General features: G+C 36.3%; 1 protein-coding gene across 6 annotated transcripts; it reads right to left on the bottom strand.

The window, feature by feature from the left end:
- Positions 1 to 566: 566 nt before the first annotated feature.
- On the bottom strand, positions 567 to 12,300 carry LOC133739049 (uncharacterized). Of its 6 annotated transcripts, none has more exons than XM_062166762.1 (16): positions 12,120 to 12,297; positions 10,498 to 10,557; positions 9,691 to 9,808; positions 9,098 to 9,170; positions 8,380 to 8,425; positions 8,154 to 8,264; positions 6,919 to 6,997; positions 4,932 to 5,049; positions 3,963 to 4,023; positions 3,700 to 3,830; positions 3,362 to 3,479; positions 2,694 to 2,817; positions 2,388 to 2,504; positions 2,219 to 2,293; positions 1,781 to 1,862; positions 567 to 858 (listed from the first exon to the last, which is right to left on the bottom strand). In XM_062166762.1, exons 1-15 carry the CDS (start codon positions 12,162 to 12,164, stop codon positions 1,801 to 1,803), a joined length of 1,338 nt encoding a protein of 445 aa, XP_062022746.1. In that variant the 5' UTR covers positions 12,165 to 12,297; the 3' UTR covers positions 567 to 858; positions 1,781 to 1,800. The 6 variants fall into 6 exon arrangements, with proteins under 6 accessions (XP_062022746.1, XP_062022747.1, XP_062022749.1 ...); XM_062166763.1 differs by lacking the exon at positions 567 to 858 and adding an exon at positions 1,398 to 1,630 and having other exon boundaries at positions 2,397 to 2,504; positions 12,120 to 12,300; XM_062166765.1 differs by lacking the exon at positions 567 to 858 and adding an exon at positions 1,407 to 1,630 and having other exon boundaries at positions 2,397 to 2,504; positions 4,932 to 5,028; positions 12,120 to 12,298.
- Positions 12,301 to 15,905: the final 3,605 nt, after the last annotated feature.

Below are 15,905 nucleotides of genomic sequence, written 5' to 3' on the forward strand. Positions count from 1 at the left end.
TTGTTCATAGTCTGAACACTAATAATATCTCATCCACATATGTGTGGTCCATTAATTATTATTCTCATTTATAATTTCAAATTTGAATACAAGATGTAATTAAAAATGTGCTTGGATCTTCACTTATGGCGTTTTTTAGTCTTGAGCCTTGGACTTCTTACTATTGCGGCAGGTTGACTCGGTCAACCTGTTAACTTTTATTACCTAGCCGGAGGTTGCATGGAATAACCATTTTTTTTTCTCTCTTACCATAATTTCCTATAAATGAAGAAAACAAAGTCATGCTACAAAATAACACTCGAGGATCACATACTACGAAATTCACTAAGGTTATTAGGGCTAGAAAGGTACGTTCATTGCATTCATATCACTCCCTTATATTTGAACTTTTCTTGTCTTCAAGCAAAATGAACAAACATAAAACTAAACTACTCATACAACCATACGGGAGAAAGAACATCTCAAATTAAATTTTAGGACTGTTTTGAGCCAGGTTGTACCTAGATGCTTTTGTATTTAACTCTCTTCTCTTTGTTCTTTTATAGTTTTTCTTATTAAAAAAAAAAAAAAAACTGGCGTTGTTAGACTAATAGACAAGCATCAGCATCAAGTCACCCAGGCTCAACAAAAGGGGCACTGCTTTTTGAATGACCCCCCAAAAGCATTCCCAACAAGTTGGTAAAATGATTGAGCTTTGTGAGTCCTACGACTACACCATGCTATTCCAACCTTTGTCTGTTGGCAGCTGTTTGGACGAGAGAATAATTCCACAAACTTCCAGCTGTGAGCTACTTATAATTATAAGTTCTAGACTTCTAGCAGATCCACTCAGTGCTCATTCAGACCTCCCACCTTTTCCTGTCAAACTTCCGCTTTAACATTTGTTTGCTAAATCTTGAAATGCAGTTTTCAATAGAATCAGATTATCAAACACAGATATTAAAAGAGAACAAAAAAAAAAAAAACAGTTTTCCTATATCCACTCTCCCTCATCCCCTTCCTTCCCTGTTATTGTTTTTATTTACTGTTTTTCTTCCTTGGTACATAACCTAAAAGTAATTTGCATTTTGGCTCATCCACAGCCTAAGCATAAAAGCTGTGCTACCCAAGAAACATCTGTGTTATAAACATAATAAAAAGTAAAACAATGAATAAAAACGTTCTGAAGTTGACTCAAGAGTTTCCCCTGATTTCCACCTAGTCTGACTATTGGCCTTAGGAGTGTATTTTCATCATTTTCAATTAAATCAATTAAATGAGGGTTATACTTCTCATATTTAACAACCTAATGACATTGAAAGAAAAGGCTACGGCTGCATAATGCATATGCTAGTTTTAACTTGTTTGTAACTCGCATAGACTCAAGAACAAGTGTTACAATTTACTTGAATGGAAAATCTATGGAAGAATGGTCCGCGAAAGATGAGAGATGAAGAAAGAGCTATGAAACTAACGCCTTATATATACACCCAAAAAAAGTACATATAAAGACTATTTGTGACAGAAATATACTTCACATCTATTATCACACTTCTCACTTTTCTCTCATCTACCATCTATATTTACATTAGTGAAAATTTCCAATTCATTTGGCCACAATTAGTCATTGTTTTTAGGCTTCCATCTATATCTGAAAAAAAAAAAAAAAAAAAAACCAATTCTCATTGTTTAAAAGATTATATTCGTAATAAAATCAAAGAACCATAATATGCAATGAAAGTATTTTATTCATTATTTTTCTTATTTGGTAAAAACAATCAAGTTGTTAATACAAACATACTCTTAATCACCATGATAATGTCATAAACTCTTCAGTCTGCAAGCTCTTGTGTTTAATTTTGCACGTCTCTCTTCATACGATGCTGGATCAATTCATTAACAGTTATTAGACAGGAACGTTAGCAAATGACAGCTAGAAGGCACATGAAGTAACATCGGCTGTATGTCCTCATCTTCATACTAAGTACCAAGCAAAATGGAACCAATTTTGTTTTTAACTTAAAAATCGAGTTTTGGACAATTGTGAATTATTTGCAATAAAAACAATTAATCACTAGATATAGTAATAAGTTTCCATAAAAATTCAGTTGCAAGGAGGTTAACTAGTTAGTCTTTGAAGTATTTTTATAATTATGTAGCATAATTATATATGATGCATAAGAAGTCTATATTACTGTAACGACCGTTTCGTATGTAACTTCAAAGATACGGCACTTACGCTCAGTTGGGCGCGACATGAGTGGAACATGGGAAGATTTCTTCTTCATTGTTCCATTATCCAAGGAGCGCTGATCTGAGAAACAAAGGCGATCTCAGTAATAGCCATATGTGTCTGTGTAACACAATATTTAGTTGTTTACTGAGAGTGATAAGAGAGAATATATCACCTTCAGCACCTTTTTCTACTGGAAAACAGCATCTTAGAGCCTCATTAAAAATTGCAGCTTGGAGATGATAGTTTCGACATTCATGACCCAAGTGTATGCGCAAAGCTTGTCTGGCATCTAGGAATGCAACCGAAAGAAATATTCAGAATTTGGAGAGACATAGCAGGTGGCAGTTTTGATCCAGCCAGCATTTATAAATAAATTAAACAGTAAACAATGAACATAACACATCAGCATTATAAATAAAAAATATGTCTAATGTTTCTAAACAAGAAGCAAAGGATGCAACTCTCGCCATCCAAGTACCTGAAGAGCAAGCGAACTTGAGACCCTCAAATTCACAGGATTGAAGAACCAACGGAATCTCTGGTGCCATGCCATATTGAGGTTTTCTCGGAATTCTGTCAGTATCCAGTAATGCATCTATCACCTACCATTTAACGCATTTAAATCGAGTTACTTTTATGTAATAAAAGTGAAAGCTTAAAGGTAGAGACCACAAAGAAAAATATTCTGAATTTCTGATACTATCTGAAAAGCTGCCAGTGTTAAGAAAGCCTTTGAGCATTTCTGGGTGGTTTCAATTCCAGTGGAAAGTTCAAATCAAAGACTTTTCCGCAAATTCCCAATGGTTGGGCATGTGCAGTGCTTGGTTTGAACCTTCTTACTGCAGCCAACACTATCATGTTGAATATCAAACAGTTGTAAAACAGCATGTGCATAATAGTGTTTAGTTCATGTCCACTAGTACTAGATAAAATAATATGCATAGTGTTTCTTTCAAATGGACCCAAATGCCAGTATTGTCATGAACATGTTCTTTTGGCTGCATAGATTAATTCGCATGTCAACATAATAGTTTTGACTTTTGAGAGATGCAAGAAAACTGATTATTTGAGACAATACCCAGCAGCTTAATCAAGCATAAATTACAACTTAAGAACCAATCAATCAACAAGACATTTGGTACTCACATCAGGAGATTCATGACCTTGGCCAATCAAGAGTAGTACAGCAACCATGCATCGGACCTGATGCCAAAGGAAAGCACTACCTTTGATTTTAAATGCCCAAAGCTGGTTCCCCTCAAACCTGAGAATCATGAAATACATTTCAAGTTATACTCAAAACAGCCCTGGTCTTAATAGAGAAAGTTCTCGTTTTTCTTGTTGTCATCTTGAAAAAATAAAAAATTAAACTTGATAAACATGACTTTACATACCCCATTCATTTCTAGTTAAGTAAATAGGGTTATCTGAATTAATTGATTCGAGAAAAGGGAAAGAGTGAAGATTTATCTACCCATATTAACCTCACATCACAAGGCGATATTGCAAATGAAGTGATTTTCCGCCTGTAGTTGTGCACATTAAGAGCATCCATCTTACAGAAGTTTCTGAAGTCATGTTCACCAACAAATTTCCTACCAGCAGTCTCCATAGCCTGGTGAAACATGAACCACAGAAAACCAAGTTTCTTGTTCTCTTAATTTTAATAATGGGACCACCAAAATATGCATTTGAAAAAAAAAAAAAAAAAGCCCCATAAATGAAACGAGAAAGAATAACCACGTACCAAGAAATTCAGATTTTCTCCCCAAAATAAATAATAATACTCCCTGCTTAGACAGCTAAACCTGTATTAATAAAGGAAAGCAACAAATTATGCTAACGCAAGGTCCCAACTTTGACCTAAACCAAAAAAGAAACAAAAGAATAAAGTAGGGTCAGTAAGTAATACAAAAAAGTGCCCACAACCATTTGGTCTAGTGGCATCACTTTCCGCTTTAAGTCGAACGTCCTGGTTTGACTCAACTTACTCAAGTATGTGTAATCAAAAATAAAATTAAAAGAATACAAAAAATTAGTTGTTCTACAGTTGGAGAATGTAAAAGTATCAGAACTTAGCCATATTCAACTGATTGTCTTCATTAGATTTGTTAAGAAAGCAAGACAACTTACTAATGAAACAAACAAGACTTGTTCAACAACCTCATTTTTCTCCATGAAGGACAGGTGGTGATGACCTAAAGGAATTCATTTACTCCCATGTAAATGTAATACACCATGCATAAGAAATCCTTACATAATCCTTCAGCTTATTAAAATGCAGCTTTAAAAGCTACAAACCTTCTAAGCATACTTCCTTAATTGGAAATATTATGCTTAATAATCATGATGTTAGTGATTTATAAGGTCAATTTATACTAAACACTATCAATATAACTTTAAGAGATATACACCCATTTTGTGGCAATTAAGTCGAGGGTACCATGCAAAATTTGCGATGATATTAAGTGGACTGCCAGCTGACTCTGCAGGGGTTTACTCATTCTATGTCTCAATGCTTGAAAATGAACTCGTTTCAGTAAAGAAAGTGCCATAGAAGGAAACAATCCTCAGAACACCTCTCCTTTCCAGAGTTCTTTAGTTTAGGGAAAATAGATGCACACAATATGAAAAAGAAAGAACATTTTGCAAGTAAAAGGTAGTTTTATGCATATGATCTTAAATTAGTGGAAACATTCATACAAGGTAGACAAACCTCGCACTGAAACCCAATGGTACAGGACACCAACCAAAAACTCGAATATCATCCGGAAGGACTCGATTCAGCACCCTCACATAATCGATTTCACCTTCTGAGGGAAACAAACAAGCATCTGCTATTCAATTGGAATCTGGTTGGGTTAAATATGAGATCAAACTCAAATGTACAACAAATCTTAAATGAAGCTCTAGCAAATTTCATACGGCTCAAATTTTCAAAAGATCTTAGTCAAGTGACAAGTAAGCTTTATAATCTCAAATACAGTGCTATATTTTCTTTCCCTTAAGGAACTTTTTATCCATCTCCATGTCTAACATTTTATGGTCTGCAAATTTGGGTTAGACACCAACTATCCAAAACTTCTCCAAATAAAGGCCAGCCTTATGCAACTTACGTTTAAAGACAAATATTCAAAAACTTGAGCTTGCTAAAGATTAAGAACTATGTAAAATGAATCTAAGGACACATATGGTCCAATGTATCCAGGTTCACAATAGATTCTTGCCACACTTTTAGGTGGGTGTACCATCAAGACTCAAGACAGACAATTGCTCGACATAGCCAACTAATTATGCATCCAACACCAAGACAAAATTATCTTCCCATTCCTCATGTGTCCTGTGAGGCCTCTGAAAGAAAACACCCACGGGTCAAGAGGCTTAGACCAGGCCATACGCCAATCTTCAGGCATTAGATGCATAGGTGCTAGAATTTCTTAGCTTTGAAGCAATAGTGTAAACATGTTTTTGTTACTTAAGTGATGATCAACCATATATTCCACAGATGTTTTCCATATAACTGTGTCGTTCACCCATTTGTTGGAGTCAAACCCTTGTGCAGCTTGATTCAATAATGTAGTATAATAGACACGTCCTAGTTTTGCTCTTGAAAAGAATACAAGATTATTTAATACCTATTCAGAGTTACCTCAAATTTCTACTCCCATACCATAGGGAAATCTGATTTGGGAATAGCCTGAGTCAACAAAGGTAGAACTACACAATGCTTATCAACTTCTCTAATTATGTGTTCTATGACGCTAGGCTAAGCAATTGTGCCGCCCTTATCAAACAACTAAATGTATATTAAATTAACAAGGCAACCCGATCCTAATATCATAATCCTAAAGAAATAATAAATCTTACTCAACCACTAGAAACTGATTACTATCTACAGGCGGAAAAATAATTAAATTTGATTAACAAACTTTGAGATGCAATATCAAGTGTGAGTCTTGTATAACTATTTCAAACCATATAACTTTGGTCACAGGAAACTGTTACTCTATGCTGAGGCTTTTAAGTAATGGGGACGAACAAGATTTTGGCCCTGTACAGCCATGACTTGGACTTTGTAGTTGGAGAGTAACAAAAGAATGTTAGACACTATGGCAAGAATACAAGATCTCTTCTACTTTAGATAGAAATAGATATAAGCCTCTCCTTGGAAATCCTCTGAACATTTGTGAGGTGTTTGTGTTTTAGTGTTGTTCTTCTTAATTGGGCTGAAGTAACATCAATTGATTGTGTGTCTTCTTTTTGTAGTAGATTTGGTGCTTTGCTTGCAATCTTAGGAATAAAGCTTATTTCATTTTGCTTTTCAATGTACTACTTGTATCCTATTTTAAGTTGGCAATACGTAGAGATGCTGAGAACATTATATATGTTGTAAACTTGTAATGCAACTCTGTTTCAATATGCCACCTTATGTGGGGCATGACTTGACCCAAAAGCGTGGTCCAACTAAGACTGGGTGACGTGAAGCATGTCGGGCTTGACAAGATCAATAACAAATTGTAGCATCCAATCCAAAGCCAATTGGCAATATGTGGAGAGCCCATGGCATTATATGTTGTATGTTGTAATGCAAGGCTCTGCATTCTGGATGTCGGGTTACTCCCCACACGAACCCCAGCACCCCACCCACAAACCCCCCCCCCCCCCCCCCCCAAAACACACACACACAAAAAAAAAAGGCTGACCATATTGTTCTTGGTTGCTAGGATCTTCACTGATTTCACATGCTTCCTTGAGGTTTGATCTTAAATAGAGAGCAATCACCTGTATAATATAATTGTTATAATTTCAATAAGTCACATAAATGGAAAAGTTAAGGTAGATAGAGAGAGAGGCACAAATTAGAGCTAGATCAAGCATGGTTGATAATGTGGATATAGGTAATGTGTTTCTTATTAACATACTTATTAGTCTGGGTTTACAGGCATATCAGTAGAAATTTGCTTTACAACATTTAAATGAATGATACTTTTTGAACTTTTAAAACAATCAAACAATTAAGCTTCCGAAACAGCATGTCAATACTAAATGTTTAAATGAAGAAATGTAAGGACATTGAAAATGGTGCGTTGATGATAGGACATTCAAGTTTTAAACAAATCAAACAATTAAGCTTCCCAATCAATGTTCGCTGCTGATAGACAGGGCATTGAAAATTGAATACTATGTACAAAACATCTAAAAACAAACCTCAATGAACAGACTAAACCTTTTTTTTTTTTTTTCCGTTAAAGAAAAAGTACAGTTAGACAGGGATCCTGATGCATCCCTCAATGAAAACTAATTAACAAGACAAAGTAGATATACATAGGGAAAAAAGAAAAAAATACATGTGGACTTATCTCACCAAATGGAGCTGCTATGGGTTTAGATGCAGTATATTGAATTTCATCTTGACAAAATAATCGTAAGACCAACCTAGGAAATAGGAAAGGTTCCAAACATAGTTATACACATAATAGATCTCTGCATCCCTTAATATGGTCGATCCATGAGTGGGACAGTTCAAGTTCTCCCAACAACTTTAATGTTCATGCAAATATCTATAGACACTTGGAAAGGAGGATGTATACACAAAAACCGCTCCAACGACATAGTAAGTTTGATAGTTTGATTTTGATGTCATTTCATAAGCTCGAGGATCTTGAGCATAAGGTAGGATACAATTAAACTGATTGTGAATAAATATATGAAGAACATAAGCCAGAGAAATAAACTAATAGAAAATACAGAGACAATACTGGAAATCTACTTCCAGCATCTTGACCCTAAATTGATAAAATAAACAAATAAGCAACCTAAGAGAATAACAAACTAAAAATAAAAATATCATCAACATATATGTCAAAAATTAAACAAACATTTGCAATGTCAACACCAATCAACAACATACAAATAGATACTTTTTTTATCAACTTACTTGCCCAACAGCAGAAACTCCCTTGTCTGTCCTACCACATCTTGAGTAATGTGATTCCTTCTTATCACCGATCAAAAGTCTTGTCTTCTCAAGAGCTTTGAAAATTTCAGACTGCACGTTATTCAATGTACAATAGAAGCTCATACGTTATGTTCATTTATATTGCTCTTCTAGTTAGCATGAATACATCAATAGAAATTAGAAATTTGTTATGAGAAACCAATACCTCAATAGTTGGATCCATCTGTGCCTCAGCAGCAAAACCATAGAACCTGTAAGACAGCACATATTGTAAAAAAGGCCTCAATAATCCTTTTTTTTTTTTTTTTTTTTTGAAGTATATTAACTTTTGGGGGAGTGAAATTCGCACTGCCCTAATTACATATGACTATGACACCTGCTTTCAATTTTATATTTCTTATCTTTTCATTGGTTGAGTTACCACTTATCCTCGTTCCTCAACTCTTGTAGAAAGGAGATTATGGCGACATAAGGCAACAATGAAGATTTTCTTGCTGCGGATGGATTGGAAGCAGGCAACAACGAAGCCAAGGGAGTGTTTATCAGGGGATTAGATTTTTCTTTTTTTGTTCTTTTTTTTGTTTGGAGGGGTTTGAACATTGAAGGGGAAGAGAAGGTGTAAACTTGTGCAGCTTGAAGAGCAGGGGAGAGAACTATGGCTAGCTGGGATGGGTTGTTTGGAGAAAGAAACAATCTCGGCAATTTGGGTTTTCAGTGGAGAGGATTGTCATTGTCGTCTGGGTAGAAGAAAGGTGGTCATGAGAAGTGTTTAGGACTGAGGAGTAAAATAAACTAAAAAACAAAAAATAAAAAATAAAAACCAAAACAGAAATGGTCACTAAAATTAAAGGTCTTATTGGTTTTTTTATTTTTTTTTATTTTTCTATTGGAGGTGGGGGCTGGGGCTGCTGGAAAAATGCTACCTTTGGCCAAAATACATGACTTTCAAAGCAACATATCTCTTGCTGTGGTGATTCATGATCCTTGTGTCGTAACCTGATACAAGCATATATAATGAATCAGCCATCACTCAGCAGAGTATCACTGTTCAAAAGGTGAACTTTCCTATACAAAGTAGACTGTTGATTTTGAATTATAATAATTTGGAGTTCAAAATTAGAATAAGCAACATACTCAGTATGCAATGAGTCTCCACAGAGCTATTTAAAGATCAATTAAAAAAAAAGACAACTAAATCTGAATTATAATAATTTGGAGCTTAAAATTAGAATAAGCAACATACTGATTATGCAATGAGTCTCCACATAGCTATTAGAAAGAAGAATAACTAAGGACAACTATGAACCACTAGAGAGAGGGGGAGAGAGGGAGAGAGAGAAAGAGAGCGAGTAATTAAGCAAAGATGTTTGCAATTATGAATTATGCACTGGCACCGGTTCTGGCAATGTATGAGACATCTTTGCAATGAAATTATTTGTTGTTTGGCAATTTTTGCCAAAATTATTTTCTTTGTTTTTATTTCTTTCCGAAAAAAAAAATGAATCAAAGAAAATACCTGGCAATTTCCCTTTAACTTTCTCCTTGGTGGTGTTCTTACTTTGAAAGCTCGATTTCCCGCTTTTCTCAACTAAATTATCAGAACTTACAGAAGAGTCTTCAGTCTTGTCCTGTTGCTGCATTGCAACATACTTATCTTCGTAAAATAAAAACAAAACAAAAAGTTGTTCAAATTGTATAATTGTCAATTACTGACATCGGTAAATGACCCAAAGAAAGTTTATTACAATTTAATTAGCGACGATCATAGGTAGAAAGTTCATATTCTTCAGTCAGTGATTAACAATTTGTTGGGCAATACTGAACACAATTACCACAAAATATACAGATTCCAAACATAAACAAATGCAACCAAACAGAAGGCGGGTTTTTATTTTCTTATGTGTCTTAAGGAATTAATAAAACTTTTTTTTTTTTTTTGGTTAAAAGTATAAGGGGTTTTATTCCTTTTAAAGTTAGGTTTCTCGTCTTACAGAAAATTGTCCATTTCACTCCCTCACTTATTCATTTGAATGCCTGATAGGTTTCTTATGCAGCAAATTCTAGTTCCGTTTCCTTTGACAAGTCCAACTCCACAGGGATTTTGCATGATTAAGATGCACTGGATGTTTTATAGTGGATATATATCAAGGACCAGAACTAGATTACCTTTTCTTTTATACATATTTCTAATTTCTGAACCATATATTCAACTGTGATACATCATACAACATTACATGTTAACTTTAGAAAAAGAATTCAGTCATAAATTTATTTTCTTGTTTATATCTGAAACAGTAAAGAATCTAACAGCAAAATAGCAAACCTGATGGCAGCGACAAACTGCGAGTTGAGATGACAACTTGGCATTTAATGCCTCTAATTCCTGGATGTGATTTCAAAATAGTAATCAGAACAATACACTTGTAAATAATATAGAAACTTTAAGTAACTATTGGACTATACTATAGGATAAATGCAAAAGACAGTTTATCATTACGGTATTAAATAAACACTGAGAGTGAGACATTGTGCTGATTGCTTAGAATGGCACATCAAAACCAAGCAAAACCCAGAAAACCAAGAGAATCAAACACAGAGATAAGGAACACAAGAACAACAGATATAATGTGGTTCCAAAGTCGCCTACTTCAATTGGGCAGCAACAATCTATCTTCCACTACATGAATTATGGGTACACAATCTTAGCTAGCCTCTAACCCAAAACTTGATGAATAACTAGAAAGAATAAGAAAATAAGGTGATGCGGAAGCCAAGTCATATTATAAAAAATAAGTTCATCCACTTGCTATCCAGAATACAATCAAGAGATTGTCCTTAATCATGAAATAAATGCATTTCACTAATGCAATTTTAGGTTATATCTTTTGATTTTCTTTTGTTATCATGTTCAATAGTAAGTGTCATATAGTTATGTCTTTCAGAATTCCTACGAGCATTAGTTTAAGGATTATCAATAATTCATGTAATGGCTCCATAAAAAGGGCGACTATGTAAGCTTTGAAGCAGAAGTGGTATAAAAATACTTGGTTGAGATTTTCTGCTCTGGTATGAGACAAGGGTTAACTTGTAGAGATTCCAAGACATCTTTGGTGTGATGCCAAAGGCTGGTGTGAGACCGGAATTCTTTCTAGGAGTGACTCCTGAAACCTACAGGTGTGAAACCGGTAGTTTTTATTCCTTTCCAAATCTTACTTCATGTGTCCTCAACCATATGGACTCTCTTTTTTCTTCTCTTCTCTTCTGCCCATACTCAATTTCTCCCTGCAACGGACTGCAAAACATTGATCTCTCTGCGCTTCTAAACAAGAGCAGTATTCTAATTCAAATTGCCTTCACTCAAACCATGAGTGGTTTACCACACTCATTGGACTGGAATTCCCTCACTCTCTCATTGGAGCGCTACACCAAGCGACAGCTGCTTTTCCCAGTCGCTGATTCTATGAGCCCCACACCTCTCGATATAGTCATGCCCGTTGCCTTTCTGTAACCAACGAGGGTTAGAGGTAATCTTTTGTCAATTAGTATTAGGAATAGTTTATTCCTTCCTTATTGGCACCACAGTGGGGTTGCACAACTAACCCCAGTGTAGGATTCAAGTCATAACATTGCGGCTGTTCGAAAATTTGTCGGAGCACAAGTTTTGTTTAGGAGAAGTACAACTAATCATAAGTTCATTTTCAACAAGTTCCCCAGCTTACACCACCCTTTGGCGTTTCGAAATGGAACTGAACATAATATGAGAGGTGGACATAATCAAAATGGAAGTAAGAGACTGAATCAACAGTTGAGTTTATAAGTCAGTGTCTGTCTGCTTAAGGAAGCTAAATCAACAGCTGAGACTGATAATAACCAAGCCAGCCAACAATTTAAGCAAAGCAATCGACAATGTATTGTTTTGATTCAACGGAGGGAGAGAGAGAGTACCTGAACTCTATGCCGGAGGGAGTCGACTACAGTGGTTACGTCCATGGTCGATAGATATCCTCTGCTTCTGCTGGTTTCTACTTTTCCAGCGGCAACCAAAACGACGGCCTGCGCTGCAGTTAGGGCACTCCCTGTCTCTTCTTTTTTTCTAATCACTTGAAGATTAACGACTTAATTTTTTTTTTTTTTTTTTTTTTCAGACATTTTTTTGTCATTCGAAAAATAAAATAAAATTGGATTAAATACTTGTTACTCCTCAAACTTTTGCCTGAAAAACAGTTTAGTCTCTCGCCTTTCAAATTAAACTGGATAGTCCTTATTATCTCTAATTCTCATATAACAAGTCCAAAATGATCTGAAATGACTATTATGCCCCTCATTTTCTATTTTTATTATTATTTTTATTTTTTTCTCTATTTTTTTAATTTTTCTCCCCTTTTTTTATACTCTCTCTCTCTCTCCCTCGGTCCCTCCCTCCCTCTTTCCTGGCCGCACGGTCTCTCTCTCTCTCCCTCGACCTCTCTCTTCTTCTTCCCTCTGCAACCACCGGGAACACCATCTTCGGCCACCATTTCATCACGCCGCCACCTCCAATCGATCTAGCACCCAAATCCCAGAAACCCCTCTGCCCGCCGACGCCTGACGACGTCGTTCGAGCATCACCGAAGCTCTCGGCTCTGCATGCCTTCGATTTCTAGTCTCCAGCTCGAATCGAGCTTCAACACCTCCATAAACGAAGTCGGAGTTACACTATCTTTCGAAACCCCAAACTCCCGACCTCCGATTCTGACCAGAGGCGACGCACGCGCTTCCCGCGCCGCCGCTGGTGCGTGGGAGAAGCTAGCTCCGCCGCTCATGGCTGCTGGAGCTTCAGACCGCCTCTATTAGGCAATCTTTGTGTTTTATGAATTGATTAATCGAATTGATTAATCAAATGTTTGGTGTTTCGGAAATTTTAGCTAAATTTGGGTTCAATTTGGTTGTCTGTAGGCAGCAAATCCTCCTGTTCGTGCTATTGTGTTGTATCTGAGCACACAGTACTCGGTTCGAATCTCGTATGTATGGTTTAGATTATCGAGTTTGAATTTAGTTGTAACGGAGCATTGGATTGATTATGTGAAATCTGACGGTAGACTAGAGAGTTTTGATTCAGCAATCTTTGTTCATTAGTTACTCCAATGTTTTTTTTTTTTTTTTGCTTGTGGAAGGTAGTTTAGCTGCAGAATTGTAAGATTAGGTACGATTTTTTGTTTAATATGCTCTTATTAAAGTCATGCTTTCATGCTTGGCTTGTTGCATGGAGGTGCTCAAACCTATTCTTGATCCGTACTTTGATCAATGTAAATAAAAAATCTTTTTTGAGTTGGTAGATTAGACATGGCAGAAGAAATGAAATGGTGGCCGGAGATGGTGTTCTCCGGTGGTTGCAGAGGGAAGAAGAAGAGAGAGGGAGCGAGAGGTCAGGGGAGAGAGAGAGAAGGACGCGCGGATGAGAAGAGAGAAAGGGAGAGTTTAGGTTTTTGGTGAGATGGTGGCCGGAAGTGGTGGTCTCCGGTGATGGCAGAGGAAGAGAAGAAGAAGAGAGGTCAAGGGAGAGAGAGAGAGACCATGCGGCCAGGAAAGAGGGAGAGGAGGAGGGAGGGAGAGAGAAAGAGAGAGAGTATAAAAAAACGGGAGAAAAATTAAAAAAAAAATAGAGAAAAAAATAAAAATAATAATAATAATAGAAAATGAGGGGCATAATAATCATTTCGGATCATTTTGGACTTGTTATATGAGAATTAGAGAAAATAAGGACTATCTAGTTTAATTTGAAAGGGAGGGACTAAAAGTTTGAGGAGTAACAAGTATTTAATCCAATAAAATTTATAGGCGTTATCAATTTCAAAACTAAATTTTTGATTTTCAAATTGAGTTATCTATTTTGGTATTTTGATTTTTGTCATGGCTGTGGATCCATTAAAGAGTAAAAGTAGATAAACTTATCCAAAATTTAGTTACGACAAGATTGAGCCATGAGAATAAGCTTAGAGTAAGCAGTAACTTGACACTACTAGGGAGAGCTTTGAAAAAACTCAAGAACTAATCCTACTTTATTCATGACTATATGTAGTGTTCCCGAGGTCTTCTGACAGCTGGCCGCCAACGAAGTCTGGGATCGGATTTGACAGGACCCGCCCCAGATTTCACCCTGAAACCCAAAGTGGCCCTGCGGGGCCCACTTTAGAAGAGATTCTACCAAAAATTTGGTGGAACTTCCCCTAAAAGTAGGCTACCCAAAACCTGTAGGAAAACATTTACACTTCTAAATCATCCATCCTTAATCTTCTGGAGCCATCTGCTCCCCAAATCACAACTCCAATTTCACAAATATCAGTCTCAACCCAAAAACAATATTAATCCCATAGGTTATCAGAGCAATACTAATCCACTAGGTAACAAAGAAAACAGAAATAGAATGAGTACGCGGAAGCAATGCTGTTGGCTATGCCTCGACTCCATGTACGCCCGACCTCAACTAATTTCGCCTGCAAACTGGGCATTTGAAACCGAAGGGCCCAGGGGAAAGGTATTGAAAACACGTTAGCGTGAGTGGACAAAAATAAATAATTTAATATGAATAAAACAAAATAAAACTTCATACTTTCCCACATTTTTCGATATATATAAAATCCGGATGCATGCAACATTTATAAAACACTTAAGAAAATAACCCGAAAAACGTTGAACTCCAGAAAACCAACTAGCCCCGCTAGTCACAACAACAGAGTAAAAGATTGAAATTTCAATACTCGAAAATATAAATCCAGCCCCGCTGGTTAAGAAAACTCAGACTAGTCCCCGCTAGTCAAAAATAGTATAAGTAGGGGAAGATGATAGCCATACGAATAACCACTCAGGCTTGGGTGATAGCCTCCCAGGCTAAAGAACTCCCATAACTCCCGTAATATACCCTTACGCCACTAAGTGTAGCGATAGGATACTGGGCTACAGAATTACTGTCACAGAGACAGTAACCTGCGCCACAAAGGCGGAAGGGCTACGGTGATCCCATCACCGCGCCACAAAGGCGGAAAATCAATGCTAGCATGATAAAATCACCCCTCAGTATGGCACAGGGAAACATAACCGAAAATCCAGTAAATCCAAAATACATAAGACTTCCCCCATCTCTCGTAAAAGAATTTCCAACGACGTGTCCCACACGCCAAAAGTATCTCCAAATCAATAGCAAAAAGGCGAGAAATAATAATAAATCGTAATCCCCGTAAACCGAAACAAAACGAATTCTAAAATCATCATCAAGGCATTCCCAATGCCAAAATCGAAAGTCGATAAATAAATAGGTAAGATCAATAAATCAACGGCGTGTCCCCTACGCCAAAATATTCTCGGGTCAATAATGAATAAGCAAGGAAGTTCAATAATGAACTAATATTCCATTCTGGAAAATACCCTGGAAAATACTTTATTGAAAAACAACATAAATCATAATTTCGAATCCAAGCATAACAAAATTAATATCCAAAAGTCATAACCGAGATAATTCATAATCAATCTCAGAAAATCATTATTGAAAGCAAAACCACGAGATAAACCGAAATAAATTTCCGAAATCCATTCGTATGCTCGAAAGTAATATATTAATTAGGTAAAACATTAATTCAAGAAAATAAACGCATGCATCATTATTTAAAACAAAAGTCCACTCACAGTACTATTCCGACGATCACGTATATGAGTTCCTTCAACGAACGATGAGTCGGTACCTCGTCCTGTACACAA

This window comes from Rosa rugosa, chromosome 3, assembly GCF_958449725.1.
Source record: "Rosa rugosa chromosome 3, drRosRugo1.1, whole genome shotgun sequence".
NCBI lineage: Eukaryota > Viridiplantae > Streptophyta > Magnoliopsida > Rosales > Rosaceae > Rosa > Rosa rugosa.

Excerpts from the sequence above, each read along its gene's own strand:
- LOC133739049 (XM_062166762.1), bottom strand. The coding sequence starts at position 12,164 with ATGGACGTAACCACTGTAGTCGACTCCCTCCGGCATAGAGTTCAG. Across the intron at positions 6,998-8,153 it reads GAGTTTCTGCTGTTGGGCAA|GTGATTGCTCTCTATTTAAG; the intron begins GTAAGTTGATAA and ends TATATTATACAG. Across the intron at positions 1,863-2,218 it reads CATGTCGCGCCCAACTGAGC|CATCGTATGAAGAGAGACGT; the intron begins GTAAGTGCCGTA and ends GAATTGATCCAG.